This window comes from Megalobrama amblycephala, linkage group LG3, assembly GCF_018812025.1.
Source record: "Megalobrama amblycephala isolate DHTTF-2021 linkage group LG3, ASM1881202v1, whole genome shotgun sequence".
In the NCBI taxonomy this organism is placed as follows: Eukaryota; Metazoa; Chordata; class Actinopteri; order Cypriniformes; family Xenocyprididae; genus Megalobrama; species Megalobrama amblycephala.
Window position 1 is genome coordinate 17,205,513 of NC_063046.1, and position 27,728 is coordinate 17,233,240.

Sequence of the window (27,728 nt, forward strand, 5' to 3'; positions counted from 1 at the left end):
GTTGAGTAATATCTTTTTCTAAGAGAACTTAATCCAGAACAATTTAATAAAATATGCTTAAGAGATACTGGACACTAACATGAGGAGCAACTGAGCTTATAGAACTAAATGCTTTTTATTGGGTTTCAATATTCATAAAACCCTATTAGTATTCATAAAACCCTATAAGTTTCTCGTTTAGCTCAGTTGTGCTCTCTGTACCAGATGCCAACTGGTAGTAAAACAAAAAATCATCTACTAAAGGTCTCTAATTTTATTAACAGGCTTATTGTATCTGTTAGTTTTCTTCTTAGCCCACAGAACCGTATAGTAAAAAGTTTGGCACACTAATAGCGGAGAGTCTGAACAATAACCACGGGAATTTTGGAGTCTGTAACTCAGTCACTATTGTGCGACCAACTGTCCAAAGTTTCACTTATGTTTATGTTAATAACTTTGAACTGTAAGGGCTAGAAACAAAATTCTTTTTCCTCTGATTCCTTGGGTCCTCCATATGACATCATTTCCCATTATGAAAATGTTTCCGCCATTTTGAATTTTCCAAAAAAAACTACTTTTTGGAAATCATCCTAGCCATTTTTAGGCTATATATTAAGACATTAATATGTTTTTAGGCATATTAAGACAAATCTTGGTACATGTCATCATAAGCATGACCTGAGTCTACATGCAGCTTTTCAGCACAGTGCCACCTACTGGTTAGGAGATATGAAAAAGACTGGCCACTTAGTTTAGATTTAGTGCAGTATACTGTGTCGATTGTCCCATGTCAGCCATTTTGGGCATCAATCATTTTGAATTTTGACGTAAAATGCTGTATTTTATGTGTCAGCAGCACCATGCCCTGAAGGTACGCAAAAAATCGAGACAGCACCACTTTGTGGTCAAAAATTATAATGAAATGTCCAAAAATGTTAACATTTCATTCATTTTTGTCTATTTTAATAAAACTAGTGATAATTTGAGTTGTACCAAGAACAATGGTACCAAGAACAATGATACCAATTTGTCACATTTGGTCGAAATTGCTGTCCGCCATTTTGAATTTCTTTGAAAACCTACTTTTTCGAACTCCTCCTAGACCGTTGGTCTGATTTTCACCAAAGTCAGCTCAGATCATCTTCAGACCATGCCAGCAAAAAGTTATTAAAAGCGTTTTAAAAGACTAAACCAGTGATTCCCAACGACATTCCTGGAGGCCCACCAACACTGCACATTTTCCATGTCTCCTTTGTCTGACATACTAATTTTAGATCTTTGAGTCACTACTAATGAGCTGATAACCTTAATCAGGTGTGTTTGATTGAGGAGACATGCAAAATGTGCAGTGTTGGTGGGCCGCCAGGAATGTGGTTGGGAACCATTGGACTAAACCATTCTTGAATAATGCATCGACTAATTCGTTGGCATGATGTTTGGCCCCTTAATTGCTAATATTTACTATTGGCACCATCTGTGGCAAACATGCACTAGACGGACATGTATAACTATTGCACTTGTGTCTTTAACAGTGTCCTGCACACAGTGTTAACACAGCATTCTAAAAACAGCACTCAAGTAAAAAAAAAAAAAAGTACAACTTGAAAAAAAAATATCTCACATCTTGCGTTTTTAAACATGAAAACACATTCTGTGTGAATGGGCCCTAAATTATCTTTTTTATTCCTGTGAGTGGATTTACAAACAACCCTTTTCTGGTACTCTTGTGTGTAGTATGTGAAAGTTACAGGTTATAAAATTAAAATATATAAAGTTTAACTCTTGTGGCTATACTTTCAAAATGTAGTATGTATTTTAACATCTATTCCATAGACTTCCATTGAAAGCGCATTATAATAAACAAACTTTTGCTAAGAGATTAAGAGAGAGATTTTACTATGAGAAATTATAAGCCAACCAGGCATTCCAACAGATGCAGTCGACAGAGCACAACTGAACTGTACTGAACCTAGTCAGGGATAATTGTGATGCGAGTAATGAAGAGAAAAACATTTTAAAGCACTTTTCACTTCTAAAATCCGAGCACATTATTTCTAATACCAGAAAATCCATGATGTTAACATTTCTTGCTTTGTTCTAACCTCTCAATGGGGGTAGAGCTGCAGGGCCACGTCTGTGCAGATGGACAGGAAGCCCTGCTTCGTCACTGAATTGACAACTAAGATTTCTCTTTCTTCTGTTTTATGCATAGAACCTGCTGGCTGGTGCAAAGGAAGATCCCCTGCAAACTCTGCATGTGTGTGTGGTGCGTATATATGCATGACAGCACGTGTCTGAATGCCGTCTGAAAGCGGACCCCCAGAAGGCTTCACAAAGGGCTGCTAGAGGAGACGGTTTGCACAGATGGCTTCTGGAGCCCAAAAGAGGCCAAGGAGCACATAAGAGTGACCGGCATGGTCTACAGTCCTACTCCCTTGAGAGATAGAAGGGCCTTTTGGATTCAGAAACAATGCTAATCTCTCGCACACTTCTATTATGGGCCCTCAGCCTTCAGCTGGCCTGATTATATCCATGATTTACATATATTAAGATGTTCAAGTGCTCATAGTGACTGAGGTCTCTCTGAGAGTCTGTTACAAGCAGCTGTTGAACGATCAGGCTGTTGTTACGATGGAGGATTGACACTTACATTTCACTGCTCTGCATCAACTCAATCAGGTCAGTGAACAGCACATCCCTGTTTCTCTCACAGAAACCCTCTGCATCATAAGACACCTGGAGGGAAAAATAACAGACCATTAAATCAGTTGTGTGTTCTGGACAGGTTTAGAAACTCAAATAATTGTTTGAACCACGGTAGAGCCAATAAATGTTCAGATCAATGTCAGTTCAACCGATCAATGACTTACTTAAAGTAACATTGTTAAAATTTAAAATAATGGTTTTCTGTTTGAATATACTTTAAAATATAATTACTTTCTGTGATGCAAAGCTGAATTTTCATCAGCCATTACTCCAGTCTTCAGTCTCACATGATCCTTCAAAAATCATTCTAATATGCTGATTCTATACTCATTTATTATCAATGTTGGAAACAGACCAAAATAAAACAAAAATGAAATGAGTCTTTGAAGTCTGTCTTAGAAGATGCAGCCTTTTTTTAATCATGAGTTTTCCTTTGTCTGTTGAATGTGCTTATTATAAATCTAAAACTAATGGTGCAGGATGTGGACGGCACATCCCCCCCCCCCCCCTTCCTCAGAGCATGGCTCATTGAACACAGGGTATGTGAATGGTACCACACATACTGAACTACCTCAAACCAACAAAGAGTAAACAAGAGACTGAGAGAGAGAGATGGAAGGAAGAAACAGCAAGAGACAATGAAATTTAGAAACACAGGCAAAAAAGTAGTAGAAAGGAAAACATTTAACAACACAGATGTTTGTGACAGATACCTTGCCAGCATAATGGTGGATGATGAAGCCCTGGTTCCAGCTGTTAAAGTGCTCGTGATTGTTGATCTGCATTCGGAGCTTCTGCAGCATCGTCTGATCTGCGCCTTCACCCTTCGCATGCATAGTGGCACAAACGTCGTCCAGTATACTCATGATGCCTGGAGGATTCTGGGAAAAGACACAAACAGATGATAGTGACATTTATATTGTGAAATGTATTAATATTTTTTATAATCATTTTGAGACACATCCTATTATGCTCCTATTTGTCATTTTATTGAATTTTTTATTAATATTATTTCCTTGATCTGCATTTGTGGTATACAATTAAAATCTAAAAGGGATAGTTGAAAATTCTGTCATCATTTACTTCCCCTCAAGTTGTTCCAAACCTGTATACATTTCTTTGTTCTGCTGTACACAAAGGAAGATATTTGGAAAAATGTTTTGTAGCCAAGCAGATCTCACCCCTCATTGACTGCCTCAGTATTCTTTTTCCTTCTATGGTAGTCAATGGGGGGACGAGATCAGCTTGGTTACAAACATTCTTCCAAATATCTTCCTTTGTGTACAGCAGAACAAAGACATTTATACAGGTTTGGAACAACTTGAGGGGAAGTAAATGATGACAGAATTTTCATTTTTGGGTGAACTATCAAATTTAATGGTAGTCTTATATAGTATAGTTATAGTTTTATATGTAGTATATAGTAACTTATAGTTATAGTAATCTTATAGTAGTAGTAGTAGTAGTAGTAGTATAGTTTTGTATAGCATGTTGCATTGCAGGACTTTTAATTTTACCCACATGCATACACAAAACATATAAATTTATAGGCATTCAATTATTATTAATGATCATACATTAATCTTTGGTGAAATCACACCCCGTCAGAAAATTCAGACATCTCTCTCTCCACACAAAGCCCGGTGAAGGGAAAACAGCTTGTACATTTCTCACAGACAAGCATTAGCTTTTAGCAGTGACACAGAGAAGCACTTTCTCACACGCTGTCACACAGACATGGATGGTTAAGGTTCTCCCTTGTTGTGAATTTCATGGCTCTTTGTGTCTAGTCTCTCTGTGAGTGGAGCAAATTGAATTTGGAGGCATATCAAGCATTTTGAGGCCATTAGACAAACAGTCATGGGAAGAGAAAAGAGGCTTGTATGGATATGGATCTGAACTTCTTAGTTTGTTAATGTTAGTTTTATTGATTTAACTGCACTTGGCAAGGACAGATCATATCCATCTTTTGAAATAGACGGACGCTTGATTTATACAGTTGGCGAAACTTACTATTTTACTTTCGATGAGGTCACAGACGATCTTATTGTTGAAGTACTCTATGGGAGTCCATCGGATGCCTTCCTGTACGTACTCATCCTGAAGAGAGGAAAAAAAGAAAAAAAAAAGAAAAGAAAAATGATGAAAACAATCCTATACTAGGGTGGAACAGAAGTACTTCCTGTGCAGCTAGAACTAGGTTAAGGGAAAGGTGTGACTTAAATGGACAAAAGTCTTATTCACATCACGACAAAACTAAAAGCACAGGGAACTAATGAAGTGTTACCTGCTCAGCTTTCAGAGTCAACTCAATGAAAATCTGCTGCAGCTTCTCATTCACAAAGTTGATACAGAACTGTTCAAATCCATTTTTCTAAAAAAAAAAAAAAAAAAAACAAATGAAAACACAAAGACAAATAGATAACTATGAACCAAATATAATACCAGTAGACAAATAAGATGTAAATATCACAAACAATGATTCAATATTATTATCAACAGCATTTAAAAATACACAGTTGCTTCTCAAGAATAGCATTTCAGTGGTTAACTGGAATTGGAGCAACATAGGATCAAATTAAAAAGGTTGAAAGCCCTGTTATCCAGCTTTATCCTTCTTATGAAGGCAACACAGGTAGTTATCTTAATGGTCTCACTACCAGATGCTAAACCAAGAGATTATCAGATTAGTCAAGCTCATTATTATGTTATCTGTTTACAAAAAGAAGGGAATCAATCCAGACAATTAAACATCAGATCTCATTAGGTAGACTGGATTGCTACACCTCCTGATAATGGCTTAGAAAATAATCATTCAATTAGTGACTAGAAAAATACTTAAAAACGCTCACCTGAAAAATCTCAAAGCCATAGATATCCAATACTCCAACGTTCAGCTCCTGATGGTCCTTAACCATGGCTTTATTGATTGACTAAGGAAAAAAAAAAAAAAAAACCCATTCAGTAGTTATTTCTTCTGTAACTTCTGTTTTTAAAAAAGGGATGTAGGTGCAAATGGCCTGTACCTCTACCAGGTAGTCAAAAACACGAGAGTGCAGAGCTTTGGAGAGAGCATCGCGTGTGAAACACGCCTGTTCCACGTTCAGCGTTACGTCTATGGACTCTGACTTGCCACCCCACTTGCCGTCCATCTTACGGCTGGTGAGTTTTTCTTTAAGACGATGCTGATCGATGCCCAACAGGAAGGAAGGAAATGCCAGAACTATGAGAAGGAGAGAGAACAGTTTGGTAGAGTTAGATTTTATTATTATTATTATCATTATTTTTTTTGAATGGCATACATGAGTGTTTCTTAATATATAATATATACTACTGTTCAAAAGTTTGGGGTCAGTAAGATCTTGTAATGTTTTTGAATGTTCTTATGCTCATCAAGGCTGTCACGTGATCCTTCAGAAATCATTCTAATATGCTGATTTGGTGCTCAAAAAACATTTCTCATTATTATCAATGTTGAAAACAGTTCAAAAGAACAGTATTTATTTGAAATTGAAATCTTGAAAAACTGTCATTTTTGTTTAATTTAATCATTCAGCATCCTTGAGCATACATGACACAACATGACAAAACATAAATTTCCTTTTTCAAAAAATGATGGAGGGGAAAAAGGGGTTCATCATAAATATGACTCATGAGCATTTCTTTCTGTGTAGTCACAACAATAGATCTCCACTGAGGAGAGTCATGGGTGAGACACCAGTCATTCAGTCCTCCATTTCTGAGCAACCCCGCCTCATCCCTGACTCACCTCCTTAAAAAGGAAACTGCCCTCATTCAGCCCTGATAGTGATGCAGTCCATCATACTGCTTAAGTATGGCTCATTATTCAGATGTACGGGTGTGGTAGAACAAAGCACACAGAACTGGCTTCCCAAAACAAAGCAACTATAAAAAGATCTGGGACTGTCCATAGCTTTCAAACTACCATAATGTCAAAAAAAAAATAAAAAAAATAAAAATCAATGGATTTGGAGCTGAAGATGTTATCTATGGAATTTATTTCCCAGGATGTATGAGCTCTTCGCATACGGATTTGTCATAAGCAGGCAGCTGAGCAGTTGTGATTAGTGTGCTTTTTACATTGGCAAGCCAACACTAAATGTGTGAAAGCCGCTGGCGGCAGACAGGAAGAGGGGTTGGGGGGGGGGGTGGTGGGGTGGTGGGGCTGGGAACAGGAAAGGCACAGATTAGCTTCGTCTGCTCCTAACACAGCATGGCTTTATGCCACAGCAAACAGCCTCTGTCATTCAAATGCATTGCTCCACCTGAGAGCTTTAAGAAACTTAGAGGGAAGGAGAGAGAGAGAGAGAGGAAATAGAGGGGTGGGCTGGAAGTTCAGAGTATCACTGTGTAATTTTAGTGTGTGATGTAATATGCAGATACCATGCGCATAAACAGAGCTCTATTTTCTCGGGTAATTTGGTGTGGCAAGACAGTTTGGCATGAGCTAATGTAGAAAATATCTACAGCAGCACATAGTTCAAATGGGGACACCAAAAAAAGGGGCTCCGCAAAACTGAGATTTGAAAAGTCTAGGTACGTACACTCATCATTTTCTACAGCAGCATAATTCCCTGCTTCCCTAAAGTTGATGTTTCCAAGGTGAAGAATTCCAGCCACAATTTGCAGTACCAGGGCACGGTCCATCCCTGAGATACCAATCACATCCATGGCATGCTGGGGTCAGACAGAAAGAGGAGAGGGGAGAGAGAAGTTACAACAACAATATGGAAAATAGTTGTCATATCTGAACAGGTAAAATCTTCACAGCTAAACAAGACTCCAAGGAAAGCAGAGTCTAACTCCAAATACCAAACTGCCTAAATCATACTTACCAAGGTTTCCTGGAAGTCATGCTTGTCGTTAATATCGTCAACTTTGTAGGAACCTGACTGGTTGAGGTAAGAGTAGTAATCCAGGTTTGTGATACCCAGACTGCTTTTCTGGTCTCCACTGGCTCCCTCTATTAGCTATGAGAAATGTATTTTATATTACACAAAATTATATTACATATAAAGTCTTATGTGAGTTTTCATAAAAGCATGTTTCTTCAACTTCAGAACTTATATGTCCTAAGGATTTTATTAAAACCAATAGCTTTTATGTATCATTCCCTATCAAGTTTAAATCTTGTCAATTCATATTTACACTACCAATCAGAAGTTTGTGGTTGTTGTTGTTTTTAAGAGATGAATACTTTTATTCAGCAAGGGCTCGGTACATTTATCAAAATTGTTACAAAAGTTTTCCATTTCAAATAAATAAACTTTCTATTCATCAAAAGAATCCTGAAAAAACTATGACAGTTTCCACAAAGATATTAAGGAGAACAACTGTTTTTAGCATTGATAATAAGAAATGTTATGCATTTCAAATAAATGCAGCCTTGGTGAGCACTTTTACATTTAAAAAAATCTTACAAACCCCAAACTTTTGGACGGTAGTGTAAAAAGTCTGAAAATATTACTTAATGTTGTAATAAAATGCTAGCTATGAAAATAGACATAGCAAAACAAAGGAATCAGCCATTTTATTCCAAAAGCGATTCAAATGTCATTTCCACCACTGTCGTTTTCACTACAGAAAGCCATTTAACACAACACAAAATTTGAGACGTGGAGAAAATGACAATGTGGTGGAAATTTATGACTTTCTGGAGGGAAAAAAAAAAAAATTGTAGGAATTCTCCAGGACAATGTTAGCAGACAAATTACTGAGTGTGAAAATAGAGTATTTATTTTCTAAAAATCCACAGAGCCAAAAATCTCTACTGCTGAAGAAACAACAACAAAAAACAAAGTCCTAAATAACTCAACCATAAGAAAACTCTCCAAACTTGTGAAGAAGAAACAGCAGCGAGGAGACCTCGTTAAGAGGAGGTCAGACAGTATCTCCCTGTTCCAAAGAACTCAAGTGGTAAACTCAGAACAACGTGACCTGCTTTTCGTAGCCAAATGGCTCCATCTTCCCTTTCCTGAATTTTACTGTGGTTATTATTCAATTTTTCCTCATAACGTGGTGTACTCATAATACTGACGGTCAGTGACATTTTCTGAGGGAAGAAGCCCACCTCACGTCCTCATTCTTACCTGGTAGAAGATGTGGAAGCTCCTCTCTCCAGGATTCCTCATCACCACGCGTGATTTTTCCAAAAGGAAATTGGAGATTTTCCCACCATCTGGCTCCCCACCGGAACTGAACTGAATCTCAAAGTATTTCCCCTGTCAGTGAAGATGAATGTTAAAAAGGCATAGTCGTAATATACTGCAGGTGGATGTGCATATGCCCAGAAGAGAAAAAAAGGAAATGGGTGCTTTGACACACACACACAAACACTCTTCACTATCATTTATGTGTCTCTCTCTGTCCATTTATGTGTGCTGTAGCTGTCCACAGTTACCAGACATGCCCAAACTTAAAGATGTAATGACATTACCAGCTCCTGTAAGACCCCTGAACTCATCGAAATACTTTTTCCATCTACAAAACACTTCTATCCACTACATAATCCATTTGTATCACTTCTAAGTCATTCTTCTTACTACAAAACTACACCTGTTCCAAGAGAACAAAAACAAGACTGACATGTCTTAGCATAATGTAGCAGAACTGCAAGTAAATGTGGTGTACAACATATTTTGTAATGACTGCTTTGGCCTGTGAGTATTTTTAAGGAAAGTACTTGCCACATTTAGGTTAAAGCCTTACGATAACATCATAACTATCAAATGTTCTTTTGCAGAGGCAAAACATGGTTTTCTTTCTTTCTTTCTTTCTTTCTTTCTTTCTTTCTTTCTTTCTTTCTTTCTTTCTTTCTTTCTTTCTTTCTTTCTTTCTTTCTTTCTTTCTTTCTTTTTGTATTTAAACTGGATGATCACCCTGTTTTTGTTGGTTGTAGTTCAACAGTGTTTCTCTCAAATTTATCTTGAGGACAAGATACAGCCCAGCACAAGACATCTGCTGTCTACTCTCTTCAATAAAAGAAATCTATGGGAGGATGAACGATGCTTACAAATCGACTGGAATTGTTGTTCCTCACTGTCTTAGCATTCCCGAAGGCCTCTAGAAGAGGGTTGGACTGCAGAATGATGTCTTTGACATGCTGTGTAGAAAGAAACAGGAAAAAGAGAGGGATTGAAAGTTACGTTGATATTTGACTGTGGAGGATAATAAGTACAGCACCTACAGTATGCTGATCTGGAACTCATGAGATGAGGTAACATTTAGCTTGTAAGGTGAATTCAGATAAAACTGATCATCTCAATGTCAAAAAGTGGTCGAAATTGCCTGAATCCACCCTACACGCACATTAATGTACATGTGCACATTCCACACAACATTTGCACAGCATATTCTAGTTTGACCAATTTGACTCCAAGAGACAGCCAAGAGACAGACGGACAGATTTAGAAGTTCTGGGATATCAAGAAACTAACACTGTTTATACCATTAGACTTCTAGAGACTGAAGTCCCATCTTTAAGTCCTTATCAAACATATATAGTACACAAACTGCATAAAGATTAATTAAAAGGCACCTATTGTGCCTTTTTTTAAACCTTTTCTTTAGTGTGTAATATAGCTGTTTGTGCATGTAAATGCCAAAGGGAGTTAATCTCTCCAACAAAAAAAACACCCTTATAAGCCATTATGACTTTGCTATGTCACCATGTTACACATTTGCATATGCCCACCTACAGGCTTCTTTGACCAGTCCTCAAAGAACAGTTGGGTGTTTTTTTCGCAACAAGGGCAAAACACATTGTATGGACTTCTAATACTGAAGTTATATTTACCATATATAATACCGTTTACAGTGGCCTTGGAACCCAATTATGGTAAGGGTCATAACATTTCTGATCAATCACAAGAAAGAGAGTGGGCCAGCTGGCCAATCAGAGCATACTGGGCTTTTCAGAAAGGTGGGCTTTAAAGACAGGAACTAAAACAAAGCATTTCAGGCAGAGGGTGAGAAGAAGTACTGCAGCAATGTATGAAAAAAATAATGTTTTTTGAACTTTAAATCATGTAATTGTATTCTAGTAGACCCCAAAAATAAAATTAAGAACTTGAAAAAGTCACATTTCTGATGTAAACAAATTAGAGCTGAGGGCTTGTTTGCATTTGTAATACCAGGAAAAACACACATGGATAATTTGCATATGGACAAAGAGAAAGGGTACCACCTCTTGTGTGGACCACAAGAGTAAAAAAATAGACATACAGACAAATAAAAGACAGGAAAATAGTGGGAAAATAAGACAAAAAAAAAATAAAAAAAATAAGAAAGAGGGAGATGAGTATCACATCACAGTAATCAAGATGTACCATACAACAGTGATGGTCATATGATCACGAGGCACTGTGACATCGGAGGGATCAGACAAAGCAAAGGCACAGCAGAGCAGACAGAGCAGAGGGGCTTTCTGTTATACTACTACAGTACTCTACTTTGTTTAAGATGCCAACAAACATACCCATCAAAACCCATGTGGCAGCCTGATTCACTGTCAATTCATTCGATTAAATTTCACTTTTTTGTTCCAAAGTGGGACTCAAATGTCCACACTGAAATTTAGACATTTAAAATGTAATTTAAACTATGTTAATTCAGTGTAATTAATTACAAACAAATAAAGCTTTAAAAAAAAAAAATGTACGTTTGGAGCACATTTTTAGATATTTTACCTGGATGATTAGATAAATGTACTCATAAAGAATATGATTTGCAGTGTTTTGACATGTAAAAGCACTTTTTGTGATGTCTTTTCAATGCATCTGCCTGAAACAATGACACAATGGCTTTGAAGTCTTTATATGGAGTATTCAGGGGAAGTTAACTTAATATTGTTATGCAATTAATTGTGATTTATTTGATGAATTAACTCGATTAAAATGTTTAAATCAAATTATTTTTCAGGTCTTTGAGACATTTTAAACAAAAATTATGAATAATATGAAATATTTCAGATTCTGCATTATTTCCAGGTCACTAATCAAATAAGCAAAGTTGTGACTTAGATAATTGTACAGAAGGGCACATGTTCTAGCTTCCAGTAAAGCTCAAGTTTATATTTGGATCATTCTCAATCATGCTGGAAAACATGATCATCGGGTTTTAAACAAAAGTATGGAGTTCATGCAGCTCGAGTGATGCTATCTATCACTGAAACAAAATGAGGAAAAACCAAATGAAATTCTCAAAGTCATGTTAATTTTCACTCAAAATGTTATGCATAATACATGCATTTTCACTAGGGGTTCTTAGAATTTTAGACTCCACAAGGATTAATTCAGTCAGATTAATGCAATCAACAAGTGTCAGTCCTCTGACTCACATGGCTTCTGTAGGGGCGAGTGGGGGACACAGGATAGATCAGTGGGGGATTGTGGGGGACAGATGGCTGCTGATGGGATTTAGGGGATGAAAGAAAGATCGTAAGAAATGGAGGTAGAGGGATGATGTCAGATCAGGCCAACTTATTAAAGTCATCAGAAACAGGAAGCCATCATATGTTTTTTTGTTCTATTTGATCACACCTTAACTAAACCTAATATTGTCTCTTCATGTACAACAGTTTTCATGTTAGTTTATTCTGTGCAACCCACCTGAACTCTAGGACCTCCACCTGAAACTTTGGAGATGTAGCTCATGATGTACTTTGCTGCTACTGTCTTCCCTGCTCCGCTCTCACCGCTGTGAAGAACAAAGAAAAAGGTGACAGTGATAAGATCATTCCTGTAAAAATAAATGAATAAATAAATGAACAGTTATTTTAAATGTTAAAAATATTTCACAATATTCATGTTTTTAAAGATTTTTATTTGATTAAATAAATGCATCCTTTCTGAACAAAAGAAAAAACATTATTCCAAAAACATAAAAGACAATTTTACTGATTCCAATCTTTTAAACAGTAGTAGTGTATTACTAATCTTTGAATAGTAGTGTATATACAGAATATACAGATATGTATAGATCTTAAAAGCATAATATATAGCTATTATACAGTACATATATTAGGTTTTTAAGATCTAGTAGTGACAATAATGACAGCAACTGTATTTAATGTTTTAACAATCCAATTTTTTAATGAGCATACTAAAAACTCACATTTTCCCACCTACAACAGTTTAAAAACAAGAACAGGAGGGCGTTAACAAGCAAAACCAGCCTCTTGTGTGCCCCACAGCATAATACTAAAATCTGCTCAGCAAGCCTTTAAGAGGGTCAGAGAGGGTTTAGTAGATTCTTATCCTCAGTTAATACAGATCAAGTAATGGTGTCGGTGAGAGGGGAATTCCTTTAATTAACTCAATATGTTTCTATATTACTCCATAGTGAGCAACAGTCTGCACTGTGTTTCTGGATAACGGGAAGCACAAGCTTATTTACATAATATGTGAATGGCTTGTTTGAATACAGAATGCACATAAAACAAAAGGTTTATGTAGCCAGACATCTGAACGCCAAAAAAAAAAAAGTCAAAAAACAAAGATGACAATCACACGCACACACACACACACACGCACAGACACAACTCTTATGTTCACCAAGACTGCCTTTATGTGATCAAAATACAGTTAAAAAAAAAGTAATATTGTGAAATATTATTTCTGATTTATATTTGAATATATATTAAAATGTAATTTATTCCTGTGATGGAAAAGCTGAATTTTCAGCAGCCATTACTCCAGTCTTCACTGAAGACTCTTCAGTGTCACATGATCCTTCAGAAATCATTCTAATATGCTGATTTGTTGCTCAAGAAACATGTCTTATTATTATCAATGTTGAAAATGGGTGTGCTGTTTAATATTTTTGTGGAAACCGTAATAACAGTTCTTTTGATCAATTTAATGCATACTTGCATCAAACAAAATATTTTAAAAGAAAAATAACTTTTGAATGATAGTGTACATTTACACCTACGCATAAATATACAGCCAACAAAGCAGGAAAATTTACTGATGAAAATGTTACTCATTAATCCTGTTTGGAAACGCTGGCTCCATTTCTTTTCCTTCAGTTGCTTTACCCTCTACTTGCATCCTTCTGCTTGCCCTTTGCCTTTGGCATAGCCATTCGCATTGAGATGTATGCGGTTTGGAGGATGATGACACAAGGAGCTGGTTTATTTTTCTATATTTCTTCTATTACCCATGTCAGTAATACCATTCTGAGAAGGCACAGCTGTGGTGTATTAAAAGAGGCTTGGGGAAGTGGTAAGAAGTCCATTACATCACACATCAGTGGTACTAGTACACTCCTTTCATTTCACCTCGTTCTATCGTGAGAGCCTTGCAATATATGCAGAAAAACTTATCGTGGAGGCTCCAAGAGTTCTTACAAGAGATTTAGTTTGCCATGTGGTTCTCATTCCATTGTCTTGGGAGTTTATGGGCTCTCCACCTTAAAGGAAATGTCCCAGCTCAGATTCAGGCGATGAAAGCTCTGGGAACACACTCTTATTGTACACTGTACACTCAGTCCATTTAGATTAATTGTCCATGACTATTTTTAAACATGTCTTTGGGGGATTTGTAATTTGTATGCTGTAATGCTCATTTTTTAACTTCCTGCGTACATTTGCTCACCAAAAATGGACACAGAGAGAATGAAAGAGAGACCCATCAGCCATTCAGTCTCATTCAGTAAACGACAAGTGATGAGACTGATTGTTCTGCAGCAGAAACATCAGCTCAGCAAATATAGCACTGGGTCACACTGATGGGTGGGAATGCTTTTGTATTTCATACTGTACAGACCACTGGGTCTGCCATACTAACAAGATAATGAAGTGTTACTGATCTCAGTGAAATGGACTGTTTATTTGTCCTTTAACACATGCAAATCCTAATTCCGTAAATAAATGGCTTCCTCTTTTGGGAGTGAGACTATTTTAATACAACAGATTCTACCACATCCTTCCTCATTGTCTCCACCAAACAATATTGATCTAACATCCCATTGTGCCACCATACACAATGAAGATCTCAACATTCCAAGCGAAATACCCCAAAAATCCTAAATTGTGGTAGTGTACACTACTGTTCAAAAGTTTGGGATCAGTAAGATTTAAAATAATAATAATAATAATAATAATAATAATAATACTTTATAATATATATATATATTCATATGTAATTAGTAAGGACACATTAAATTGATCAAAAGTGACGGTTTCCACAAAAATATTGGATATATAATACTGTTTTCAAAATTAATAATAATAAGAAATAATTATTGAGCACAAAATCAGTATATCAGAATGATTTCTGACTGGAGTAATGGCTACTGAAAATTCAATTACTTTTTAAAATATATTAAAATAGAAACTTTCACAATAGTGCTGTTTTTACTGCATTTTTGATTAAATAAATGCTTGGTGAGCAAAAAAAAAAAAAAAAAAAAAATCCCAAACTTTTGAACAATAACTGGCCATGTGAAAAGGACCATTCCTTGATGCATAATGGTCTTTAAAAAAACCTGTGCCTGTCCTAACCAAAATACAGCTTGACCACAGGATGCCTGGGCAGCAATTTCATGGTTTTGTTTACTAATCTGGGTCATCACAATTCCACTTCCAGTCTCTTTATGTGGTCTGACTGAACTGGAAGCAGCTATCCAGCTATACAAACAAATGGGTGAGAAAAATGCTGAAACTGAAGTCACTTACTATGAAGTAAGCACTACAGTCATACAGCCCACAGGTGACTATGAGATCTGAAAGAAAGAGCCCAGACTCAGCAGTGAAAATCTCCATCTTTGCAACTTCCCCTCCTTCACCATGTTTACCCATATGCCTTAACGCTGGCAGGGTGAATTCAGAGACTTAACATTTCATCCAGAAATAAAATGTTTTCATAAACTAAGGTGGTCTAAAATTCCCAAACTTTTTTTAGCCCCTTTTTTTTTAAACCAAAGTTCAAATTAGTCCATTCTTTGCTAATTCCTACAACACACACCACTTTTTGAGCCAGATGTTGACATGCTGTACAGCTCAAACAAACAAAGCAATATTAAAGGCACTACAGAACCACAGTGTTCACTTTTCAGAAAGTAAATATGAATGGCTTACAGATGTCTGTATACATTAAAATGAGATAGATTAAAGTGCTAAAAAGTTGTTTAAAGTGTAATAGGAAAAACTGACACTCTTAAAGGGTTAGTTTACCCAAAAATGAAAATAATGTAATTTATTACTCACCCTCATGTCGTCCCATAAGACCTTTTGTGGTCTTATGGGACGAAAAACAAAATAATTACTTTTTAACAATATCTATTTCAAAACACTGCTTCATGAAGCTTCGGAGCTTTACGAATCGAATCAGTGGTTCGGAGCGCCAAAGTCACGTGATTTCAGCAGTTTGACGATTTGATACACGATCCGAATCACTGATTCGATTCCTAAAGATCTGAAGCTTCATGAAGCAGTGTTTTGAAATAGATAGTTAAAAAGTCGTTATTTAGATTTTTTTGGCGCACAAAAAATAATCTCGTCGCTTTATAATATTAAAGTTGAACCACTGTTTTAAATATGTTTTTAGTACCTTTATGGATCTTGAGAGAGGAAGTACCATTGCTGTGAATGCAGGCCTCACTGAACCATCAGATTTCATCAAAATATTTAATTATAATTATATTTAATTATATTTAATTTGTGTTCCGAAGATGAACAAAGATCTTATGGGTGTAGAATGACATGAGGGTGAGTAATAAATTACATTATTTTCATTTTTGGATGAACTAACCCTTTAAATGTCATGTGGCTCTCAAATCAGGAAACTTGTTTTGAACGACTCAAGGTGAGACTAGGTTAGCACTCTGATTGCCGTCACCAAGAGGATTACTTCATAAAGAAACACCCGCAATATTACACCCATCACAACTGGCTGTTCAGTGAAGTTTCCTCCCATTAACAGTAGCAGATGGCCCCTCGTAAGGGCCTTCCAAATGCATTTCCTGTGCTCTAGCAGGAAGCACAGGTAACAAAAGCTCTTGTGCTTTGTGTCCCTACATCCTGGAGAAAATATATACAAAATAAAGATCAAAGGATATAAAATTACATTGTCTACTGTTATATCATCAAAAGGGTGGAAAGTTATACTCAGATTATTAGTTAGGGAATTGAGCAAAGGCAACCGTTGATGCTGTTTGGCTTGTTGAATCTGTTCTATTCAACTGTAATTTAACTGTACACCCTCAATAGCGTAACAAAAACAGTAATGACGACCTATTCACTCTGACAGCCAGGTGACTCTCCCACTGCAATTTCTGCATTGATATCATACCAAACCTAATTTTATGTCACGCCTTTTCTACGTCACACAAATAGAATGGAGCAATACTTGAAGTCTGCATGTATAAAAAGAAGGGCTGCCAATTTAACATGTTAATTTAGTACAAGTAATTATATAGAATAACACATTAGTCAGAGCCGATAGCCTTGTGGGCAGAGCAACAAGTGGTCGCCTTAACCGAATACTTTCCGTCACAGACTTAATTTTTGTTTTTTTTTTAGCAGTTATGGAAAAATCTAAAGGGCATCCGTCATTTTGGCAAATTACATTGTGGTTGATCTATTGTAACCTGTAACTGTAATTCCCACCCCTATCCAACTGGTGGCGAGCGCGCATATTAATTAGCTATGATCTGAATATTGTCTTTGATCTCAGTGTATGACGTCTTTGTCCAGCCTGTGGCTTTATTCACTTCTACATACAATTGCAAAATTGTCATGGCAGCTGAGTGTGAAAAGTTTCTTTAAATGGCCAAATAGTTGTGATGTTGTTGATAAAAGAGGTGAAAAAAGAGAGATTGCTGTGGAGGATGAATGGCAAATAACAGACGTTTATCGGTCCATGCACACCAAGAAAAAGGTTTGAGTTGAGGCTGATACAGAAAGACAACTGAGTTTAGTTCAGTTCTTTTTTACCAATTTTATTGATATTTGAATTGTATTTTGTATTGTATCTGTTCTCTTCATAAATAAATAAATGCATAATCTTCAAGCCTATATGCTGGTCCTGTAAGTTCATGATTAAAAATGAAAATGTGAACAAAAACAAAAGCCATTTAATGTCTTATCTTAAAATTAAAATGATGGGTGATAATAGATTATGACAGAATTTCTACGACCCTGTCTGTGAAAATGACGGACAATAAGAAAGACTTTTGCTAATTAATTCCAATCAGTTTGATTAATTATTCAGAATTAAAAGTAAATATATGTTAAAAAGTTAAAAAAAGAAAAGAAAGAAAAATCCAAATAAAAAGCAAGACTAAGCTATGATAATTACTAATAATTAAGATTCTTATGACTAAAAGCACCTACAGTGAAATTAAGTTTAAAGTTTAGAGATGATATGTTCAGAGTTCAAGTTAAAAAGTTCTCTCACCTGATAATAACACACTGGTTCTCACGATCAATCATCATGTTTCTATACATGTTATCGGCTAGAGCGTAGATATGAGGAGGGTTCTCATACTGAGCCTGAGAGAGAGAGAGAGAGAGAGGGGGAAAAAGAAAAAAAAAATGGAGAAAAGCAGATTCATTTCATAATTTACATCACGGTTCATATTTAGGATGGCCTGAGCTACAATTTATAAATAAGCTACTGTGTGGTATAGGAGTCAAAACACATTCAATGGTCTTTTGCTGTAGCCTCCACAAGCTAATGATTATTGACATGAACCAGAAAGCTTGATGAGGAGCCAAGACCTCTGGGTTAGTGTGGTTGAGAACATAGACCCGTACATGCTGTTCTGTGGAGGTATAGCCAGGTGGCTTCAATGGGGAAGGCAGGCCTGTGCAGCTACTTTTCTGACTAAGAATGCAGCTGTTAAAAGCATTTGCACCACGCCTACACACTTAAAAAACGAAATAAAAAAAAAGCAAAAAAACAAAACCTCCTTCTATTAAAATCATTACTGAAACAGTTACGGTTACAAAAGGACAGTTTCAATACACACACACACACACACACACACAAAAAAGTGTAATACATGTAATTAACATGTAATAATAACTAATTAGTAGCCTATGTCTAATGAATCAAAGTTACATAACATTCAAGGAAAACTAAAACTATGGGCTTTGTCTCCAAATTTAATTCAGAGAAGTCCAATGAGATTTCCAATGACTAGAGCTTTTACAACACCACAGCAGTGTTGTAAAATTGGCTTTTATTTTTATATTTTCACTTTTTATTTTCATTTTAGTTTAAGTAATTTTGTTATGTCCCTTTGTCATTTTTATTTGTATTTCTATTTAACTTAAAAAAAAAAAAAAATTCAGTTCTAGTTTTAGTCATTTTAATACTTGAACTTATTTGATTTCAGTTAGTTGCCAAGGCAATATTTCTAATTTTTGACTGTTTAAGTTGAATTTTTCATCTAATATTTATATTTTATTTTATTTTATTTCAGAATTATTTCAATTAATGAAAATAATTTTTAGTAGTTTTAGGTTGTGTTCACACTCTGCTGGTTTGGTTCGATGAAAATATTCATATGGTCATTTGATTAAGTGTAAACGTTGTCATCCGAATCCTGGTGCGCACCAAACAAGAAGACCGAGAACCCTGAAAAGGTGGGTTTCAGACCGCTGTGGTTTGACTGAAATATGATTGCAACACGGACCAGAGACATCTAAACGAACCAAAAACACCCTAAAAAAAATACAGAATGCTAAAGCATACCTGTTTTTTCTTGTCATAGGAGCTACATTGCCCATGCATTACAGTTCGGAAACACTGTCTCCTTGCAGCAGATCTTCATTTGTGTGCAACAGAGGAATTTCTGTCGCTGTTTTGACTCCTTTACACATTTTATAAGCTCTTCACCAAGACCTCAGCTGGTCAAAATACAATAATACGTACGCACATACAACAAGCACATTTAGCCCAGGACACAGCATTGTTTTGGATGCCATTAAGTTCAGTCACAAAATATGTTTTTTTTTTTTTTTTTTTGTATGTTTAGGTTCGGTCTTAAAAATGACAGTGTGACCGCTAAGCGAACCAGGACTAAATGTAACCATAAGAACCGAACTACAAGTGTGAACACACCCTTAGTTATCAATAAGAACACTGCACCAAAGTAAACAGTCAATTAAACCATAGAAGACTACTTACTGCGCCTTGGTACATCTCTATTTCTCTGTCCCCAAAGTAAGGCATTTGTTTGAAAGGGTTTACTGAGATGAGTACAGGACCAATGTATGTCTGCAGGTGAAGGTCAAGGCTAAAAAGACTGTGAAAGAAAAGTCTGCAGTTTACCTCAAACATTAAAATTGAGTCTTCCTCATGTCGCTCCTAATTCGTATGACTTTCTCTTTGCTGTTGAACACAAAAGATATTTTGAAAATGTTTTAAGTGTTTTTTTGTCCATACAATGGAAGTCATTGGAACCCAATGTTGGTTTGATCCCAATTTAATGACTTTCATTATGTGGACGAAAACAGTTGAAATGGTAATTATCTTCTTTTGTGTTTCACAGAATGTCTTAGAGTTTTGGAGTGTCCTTATCGTGTGAGTAAATGATGACATAATTTTCATCTGTGGACGAACTATCCATTTAATTATTTCTATACAAAATATGTGTTTCTCTGTGAAACTGTTAGATTGAAAACTCTCTGAAAACAATTAGAGGTTTAGCATTCACAATTGAGGAAAACCTCATGGACCATTTTACTCATTGTGGCTGTTAATCCTCAGAGGGTATTCATAAAACTTTGGCTGGACTGGCAGATGAAAAATAGCCCGAGTGTGAATAATGGACTGGTGACATCAGTGAAGAGTTATATGTGGCTGCAGTGAAGATTTTGGTTATTGGGTCAGAGCCTTATTAAGATGATGTTGCTCTCCTCTGAATGCAATGGGAAGGGAACAGCCGGCAGTGAGTGATTGGAACTATTTGGCCATCTGGCCCTAAGTTGCTCACTGCAAATAAAGGAAGTATTGAGCCTGGCGTGCTGTGACCTCAGTTCCATATGCTGCTGACTGGAACACTTTGGTGTTGTTGCTATTTTCTGACCACAATCACAGGATGGATTTTGGACCAAAATGGCCAGAGTCTGCTAAGACTCCATAAACCTAATAAGGGCAGAAAATAGAAATACACTGCTAGTGAGGTTTTCACCAAGAAATGCTGTGATTTATCAAGAGGTCATTTTTAGTGACAGTGATGTGTGCTGAATTAGACATGAACCCTGCCAAGTACATTGGGTTCATATAGTAGAGAGGTAAACCAGCATTCTTTGGCTGCCTTCAACAATCTAAGCTCCCAGCATCGCACATACGGCTTTGATCAAAAACAGTCCCTGCTACTGTGGGAAATTAGGACAACATGGATTTGGAAGTTGTACCAGAGCTTAAGGACAACTTTCGTCATTGTTAAATGTCAGTGTTTAGAGAAGCTTTAGTCGAAATAAACCCAATCAAGACTTAATCTTCACTCAAGTAGATGGAGGCCAAGAACAGTTTTCTAGTGAGCCACAGGAAAACATCCATCTACAAAAACTCAGAAAGAAGACCTCCCTATTTAGGACCATTTTGATATCATATTGAGATATTAGTGAGTTAGATAGAGAGACTAAAGCTGGATAAGGATACAAAAATAAAGTCATCCATGTATCTCTTCTTGAGGTTTTCTACAATGGCGTCCTCATTGATCTTGGAGAGTAGCACCATGTCATCCACTCCACTTTGCTTGACATTGTGGCTTTGCCAGTGGTACCGGAAGTGTCCCCGGCTCCCCTGTGAAAGCAAACACAAACAAGAAACTCTTGTTAGACTTTATGCACACCCATAGCTTTTGTGTAGCAGGCCAACTGGCAGAAACTGTATTAGCATATCCCAAAGGCAATACCAGACATTTCATGACTAGATTTCTCTTTAAGGACAGCATCGTATTTTTAATGCTGAAATACTTTCTCTCATCCCAAATTTAATGTACAGAGACAACTGTGAGCCATTCATAGGTTGACTTCCCAGAAAAATGTAAACATTGCAGCTCTGTTGAACTTTCGAAACATTGTTCTGTTTGTTCAAGGAAATTTTCTCAACTAATGGTATGCATTTTGAGCGGTAGTGTAGCATGAAATACTGGTGGTATAGCAGGCAACAACAATTACTCTGTCACTAAAAAAGTACTTAAACAACTTTAAAAAGTTACTTAAACTTAGCATGTTTGTTAGTCTTAGCTGGTTTAAGATGGCCTCCCAGCCTCAAAATCACTCTAAAACCAAAACTAGTGTTGTTATTGTTAACTACAACTAAAATTTTGTACTATGTTTTTCAGTAATTTCGGTAAAACTAATACTAAAATTACTAAAACTGAAATGAAAATGAATAAACGCTATATAGAAATATAATATTAAAACTAATAAAAATGACAAAAGCCCATAAAAAATGACTAAAACTGAAAATCTAAAAATAAAACATTCAAAATATTAATAAATACTACAGTAGTACTAAAATAACACTGCAGCTAAGACAAGTGAACCAGCTAAGGCTGGTTTAAGATGTTTTTATCAGCAGGGTATGAATTCATTTTTATTTGATATTGTGATACTTTAGCAGATTTCATATTATTAGCCAATTTTAAAGGCATCATGAAAACCCCAATGGACCGAACAACCTTTTTGGCTGTACAGTGACTGATGGGGAGTTAGGAAGTTGCTGATAAACCTGTTCAGAAACAGTATTTTTCAATCATGTTTAATTGCTCCAGTGACAGAAGCGCTACACACTTTACTTCTATTCTGAATCTCATTCAGTCATGAACGCTGATAAACAGTACATTGCTGACAACAGTTAATGTGAGCAAACCGTCCACTCAGCGAAATGACCGCGTCCAATTCCCCGCCTGCAGCACTTTTAACACAGCCCGTTCTTTTTCACCGCAGCAGATGTTGATTTTGTTTTTCTAAACCGATGAAAAATGCATGGTCAGGAGTCTCCTTAAAGCTCCTTGAGCACTACAAACACTTCTTTTGATCTTCTTCTGATGTTCTCACCATTCCTCCTCTTCTCCCTTGTCCCCCTTTTTACCTCCCTTCCCATTTTGGCGTCCTTCTGCTTCCGCTCTGGTAATGTTTTTGCAGAGGGTGTGTCTCCGGGGAGCTTGGGTTATTCATCATGGGACGTGAGTCAACGGCTTCTGGCTACCGTTCTGAGGTCACAATGGCCCTGTGAGGAACCAGCCCCTTACTCAGAATGACACAAAGCCTCAAGTGCATTTAACAAGACATCAAAAGAGATGCATACAATGAGTGTGACTCAAGAAAGAAGGTCAGATACAGAAAGAGAGCCAGACAGACACAGACAGTGAGTGTACCGCTTTGGAGAGCACATGATCCAAACGCACTGCTGTTTTAAACATTTTCCTCTTGTTATATTCAGTCATTAGTGCATTAGTCTGATTTGAAGGCCACATTTGTCTATTCTTTTCTTACAGCAATTTTCCCAAGCTGAAGAATGCCATGACAATGATATGAGGTAAACTGGAAAGTCATTTAACATTCTCAAAATTGCACATTCCACAGTCTGAAAAACTCTCAATCTAGCAGCGCAGGGAAGCAGAAGCAGACCAAGTATGGAAGATTTCTTTCCTCCCTCGAAGGACTAATTAACTTGCCATCGTAAACGAGCACAGTACAAGTTTGAGGTAAATTACAGGAAAATAAAGAAACGCAATAACCACTGAACACCATGACAACAATAGGTACTTCACCTGAACATTATTAGCAGCAGAACTGCCTGCCTCAAAAACAATTAATGAGGAAAGCAGCGTTTTAAACAGAACAGTAAACACTTCTTTCAGATCTTTACAGACTGTTTTGTTTAGTTTATTCTTGCATATATTACAAAGAGAGAGTTAATTGTCCTGCGGCTGTTTTGTTTCTAACTCTATTGAACCCTTTATTTCACAAAGTTTGAGTTCTGTCACACCACAGGACACATAAACACCTGGAAAGAAGATGAACATCTTCATTCCCACCACATGTTCCATATAAATTGTGAGCCAAAGCAAAGAAGTGCAAAACAGGATGTGATCATCATCATCATCATCATCATCATCATCATAATACGAAGACATCACTGGTTGGCTTATCTCATAAATATGAATTGCATTAATGATTTAGCATGATCTTACTGTTCACTTGTCGCATATTTAATTTGATCATTTCTACATCTTGTTCCCTCATGCGTTGAACTATTCTAATTGGTAAACAATTAAACCACAGAAAATTGTGCAAAAACACAATTACGGACAAGACAAAGCACATCACCATAATTTTACTCTCTTCCTTCTGGAGAATGACCACACCTACTGTCCAAAACCGAAAGTTACAGACCACACAAAGTCAAGCAAAAGAGAAAAAGCATCTCTGTTCTAAAAGAGCTATAGTTGGTCCCACTAGGCTTATTTGGGGATGAAAATGTTCAGTTTTGTAAAGGAACACCGGAAACCAGGGAGGCTAAAGTTCACTATGCTTGTGCTGTGGTTCACTCAGGAACAGCAGGCATTATTTACACCATGACAAAAATGATACCCATCTGCACCATGCAAGGCCAAAACCCAAAACTCCCTGGAAAGGCATAAATCAGGATTTAAAATAATTTAGCATAAAATATCTCAACCCCAACAACTTTACATTAATGCTCACTCTATTAGAAACAGCGGGAAGATAACAGCTTCGTAAATGCAAGTTGTGTTTATGAAATAAGAAAATGCATGTATGCAGCATGATACGAGGGACATGAAAACAGTGTGTAAGTCTTCCTGGGAAGTCCTACAAACATACAACGTCTACAAAAGAATGAGCATCAGGTGTGTTGAAAAAAAAATCATCCATTTCAACATATTTACCATTACCTACAGACATGGAAGCATTCATGTGCCTTCTTTCCGACTTGAATGCACCATGTTATACCGCTTTGCCATGGACAACGGCAAATAATCTGGAAATATTTAACTGAGAGATGGTGCAACTGACAAAGCATAGTTGAGTAATCCAAATAGCTGCATAATAAATTAGGAAATTCATTGTATTAATTGACAAAGGAACAGCTGTGTGGTCAGTGTAATGTGATTCTCCATACTGTTGAATGACATCTGGAGAGTATATATTATATACTACTAATGAGGGAGGCTACAATAACATCATCCAGCCCACAGAGTCTCACTGGCGTCACATAAGAACACAGATGAAGATCTGCCCTTCATTATAGCCACTTGTTACATGTGAGGCAGTTTTAGATAACTGTACAAAAAACATTACAGAAAGAAAAAATGCTTCATTCATAAAAAGGAGTGAAAAAATCCATTGTCCTTGCAGAACCCTGCCAGAAAATACCGTAACAGATCATTTCCCCACTGTAATCCTACAGCAGTTGAAAAACGTCAGCAGCACCAGTCTTAGATCTATACTGACAAGGCAGGCCGTTCTCTCATGCAAATACCATTGCCTTATATGGAGAGTGTGGAGCGGAGCGCGGACTCAGGCACAGGAAATGGCTGGGTTTGATTCAATAAGGCGGCAAAGTTTTTACCTCCTCCAACTATCCTCTCCTTACAACCATCTGGGTTTAACACAGAGGACCTGCATTCACACACGGACGGCAGAGCTGAAGTGGGATCAGGTTAGCCCTAGTCTTTTACTCTGAAGTGACAGAGAAAGCTGAAATCACTCAGAATCACTAAGTATGCATCTCAGCTGAAAATATCATTTGTGATGAATGAATACAATCAGAAGGCAGTTAAAGCTACAAGACACAGTCTGGTTCTCAGTTTAATGCATTTAGCATATGGCCCAGAGTACTGCGGTTTGGCTGAGAATTCAGCTCAGACCTGGCAGTGCTAATAGCAGATTAAGGTAGGAATGCATAATGAACTTTGAGAGCTATTTCAGGAATCTTTTTCAACATATTACAGATTCACATTTCTGATTAAGTCACTTTGGCCTACATGGACAAGACAGTCAAAGTTTTAGAAAAAAAAAAAAAGTCAAATAAAGAACAGTGAACAAAGAACATTATATCAAATCAAATGTGGTGATAAATCATGACTTCTGCTGCCAGTTATACTCTACATGAGATTACTTGTAAACTCTCCATGTTAAGTAAGCCATGTGAAATGGTTATCTGCATATGCCAGTGTACCAGTCGCGACTACACAGTTCGCAATTTGAGAAGTGGTGCGTGAACCCATTTGGATTCAACAAATGCAAGCTCCATGCAAAGTAAGACAAAACAAAAGGCAGTTGATAAAGAAACATATAAAAGTGTGCTTAAAGGGACAGTTCTCCCACAAATGAAAATTCTGTCATCATTTACTCACCCTCACAGTGTTCCATTTTGGGGGTGAACTATCCCTTTAAGTTAAAAAAAATATCTGTATTAAAGAAAACAGAAAAAAATGTCTCCCTAGTTGTAATTGTTTGCTAAGCACTTGATAAAAACCTTATTTTTATAGGACCAAGGTCAAATATTCTAAAAAGAGGGTGAACCGAGTTGGGACTCCATAACAGATATGTTTCTACCTTCATCAGGCTTTTAAAGGGATAGTTTGCTCAAAAAAGAAAATTCTGTCATCATTTAATCCAGGCTCAGACTACAGGAGTTTTTAAATCCTAAATTGCTAAACATTGATTATTAAATCTGGTATCATCATGCACATAATTAGAATTTTTACATATTTTCTTCTCTCAAATCTCAAACATGCACACACTACAAGATTTAAAAATCGTGGCGCATCACACACCACAAGATATTACTGAGATTATCATGCAATATACAGTATTATTAGCAATCTGATGCATTATAATAAAATTTTGGTGTGATAATGAAAGAAAATCTTCAAGTATAAGTGTGACTACAACACGTGTGACCCTCTGACTTTCACCAATGTCAGAAGGGAATCAATACTGAGGAATATCCTAGGCCAAAATGTAAAAGTTTATAATGGTATTTTCATTAGACACTTAACACAGCAGCCAGTTCTGAAGCCCTTATAGTCTTAAGTGGTCCTGGAAAATGCCTGACAGAAATAATCCCCGCCTGGACTATGTTCACGGTGGTAGTCTTTCATTCTGAGTGGTAGTAAACCCTGGACACAGACACAACAGGCTAGTAAAATCACCACTGCAAAGTGTTCAAGCGAAACAGGCCCATCCATAACCCAGAATGAAAACACTCAGGGCACAAAAAAAAAAACACACTGCAGTGACATTTCAAACAAAGTACCAAGCCCAGAGATTAGATTAATCATAGGTGTGCAATAAATTTAAACACATTACACATTCTAAATAAGTCATCATGTTTGTTGATTTTGTTTTTTCTAGCATTACATAATCAAGTTGTAATTAAGCCCAGTGATTACGTATGGAGTAAAACACCTCTAGGGGCGTTGGTCTGGGTAACGGAGATTGGGAGAGAACACCCAAAGGAGCAGAGAGAGGTTTCTGGATAAGAAATGGCAATGGAGGCAGGGCTGACTATAGCATCTCTCCAGAGACAGCAAACACAGAGGGTTTGTGTAAACCAAGATAGGAGTGGCTCTGAAGCGTCTGGCTACCGCCAGGAAACTCTGTGCCAAGGTTTCCAAGTTCAGCCCAGCCATATTATTTCTGCTTGCTTTTGAAGGCAGTGGAAAAGAATGTAGCACATTCTGTCTGATGGGGAAGTCTGGAACGCCATTATTTTCCCTGAAGTACACATAGAGATGGATTATGTTTAGACTAGGATTCTAAAAACAGTGCTGAAATTCTAATAGTGCAGCTGATGAGACAAGGTGAAGATGCATCATCATATAGACAGCAGATTTTAAACTCGGGATCAAGGAAGTCATCTCATCTCCTGACAGATCAATATATACAAATCACTGTATTCCACATTCATGTTCAATACACTTCCAAAACATATAATATATAATTATCTCTGCTTAGCAGTCCACACTCCTTTTAAGATGGACCTTTGCTAAACTCATCAACTAACTAGGCTGTGATGTAACAA

General features: G+C 36.8%; 1 protein-coding gene across 6 annotated transcripts in view; it reads right to left on the bottom strand.

Moving 5' to 3' along the window:
* myo1ea (myosin IEa) overlaps positions 1-27,728 on the bottom strand; it is a 59,941-nt gene that overhangs the window by 17,003 nt on the left and 15,210 nt on the right. For all 6 annotated transcript variants that reach the window (XM_048184335.1, XM_048184333.1, XM_048184331.1 and 3 more), the window contains exons 2-15: positions 21,324-21,467; positions 19,845-19,934; positions 18,108-18,202; positions 12,315-12,402; positions 9,719-9,808; positions 8,796-8,927; positions 7,542-7,676; positions 7,251-7,383; positions 5,712-5,908; positions 5,538-5,618; positions 4,973-5,059; positions 4,699-4,785; positions 3,399-3,566; positions 2,630-2,715 (exon numbers count right to left, since the gene is read on the bottom strand). In XM_048184335.1, the coding sequence (XP_048040292.1) occupies positions 2,630-2,715; positions 3,399-3,566; positions 4,699-4,785; positions 4,973-5,059; positions 5,538-5,618; positions 5,712-5,908; positions 7,251-7,383; positions 7,542-7,676; positions 8,796-8,927; positions 9,719-9,808; positions 12,315-12,402; positions 18,108-18,202; positions 19,845-19,934; positions 21,324-21,467 (1,613 nt within the window). The remainder of the gene's footprint in view (positions 1-2,629; positions 2,716-3,398; positions 3,567-4,698; positions 4,786-4,972; positions 5,060-5,537; positions 5,619-5,711; positions 5,909-7,250; positions 7,384-7,541; positions 7,677-8,795; positions 8,928-9,718; positions 9,809-12,314; positions 12,403-18,107; positions 18,203-19,844; positions 19,935-21,323; positions 21,468-27,728) is intronic.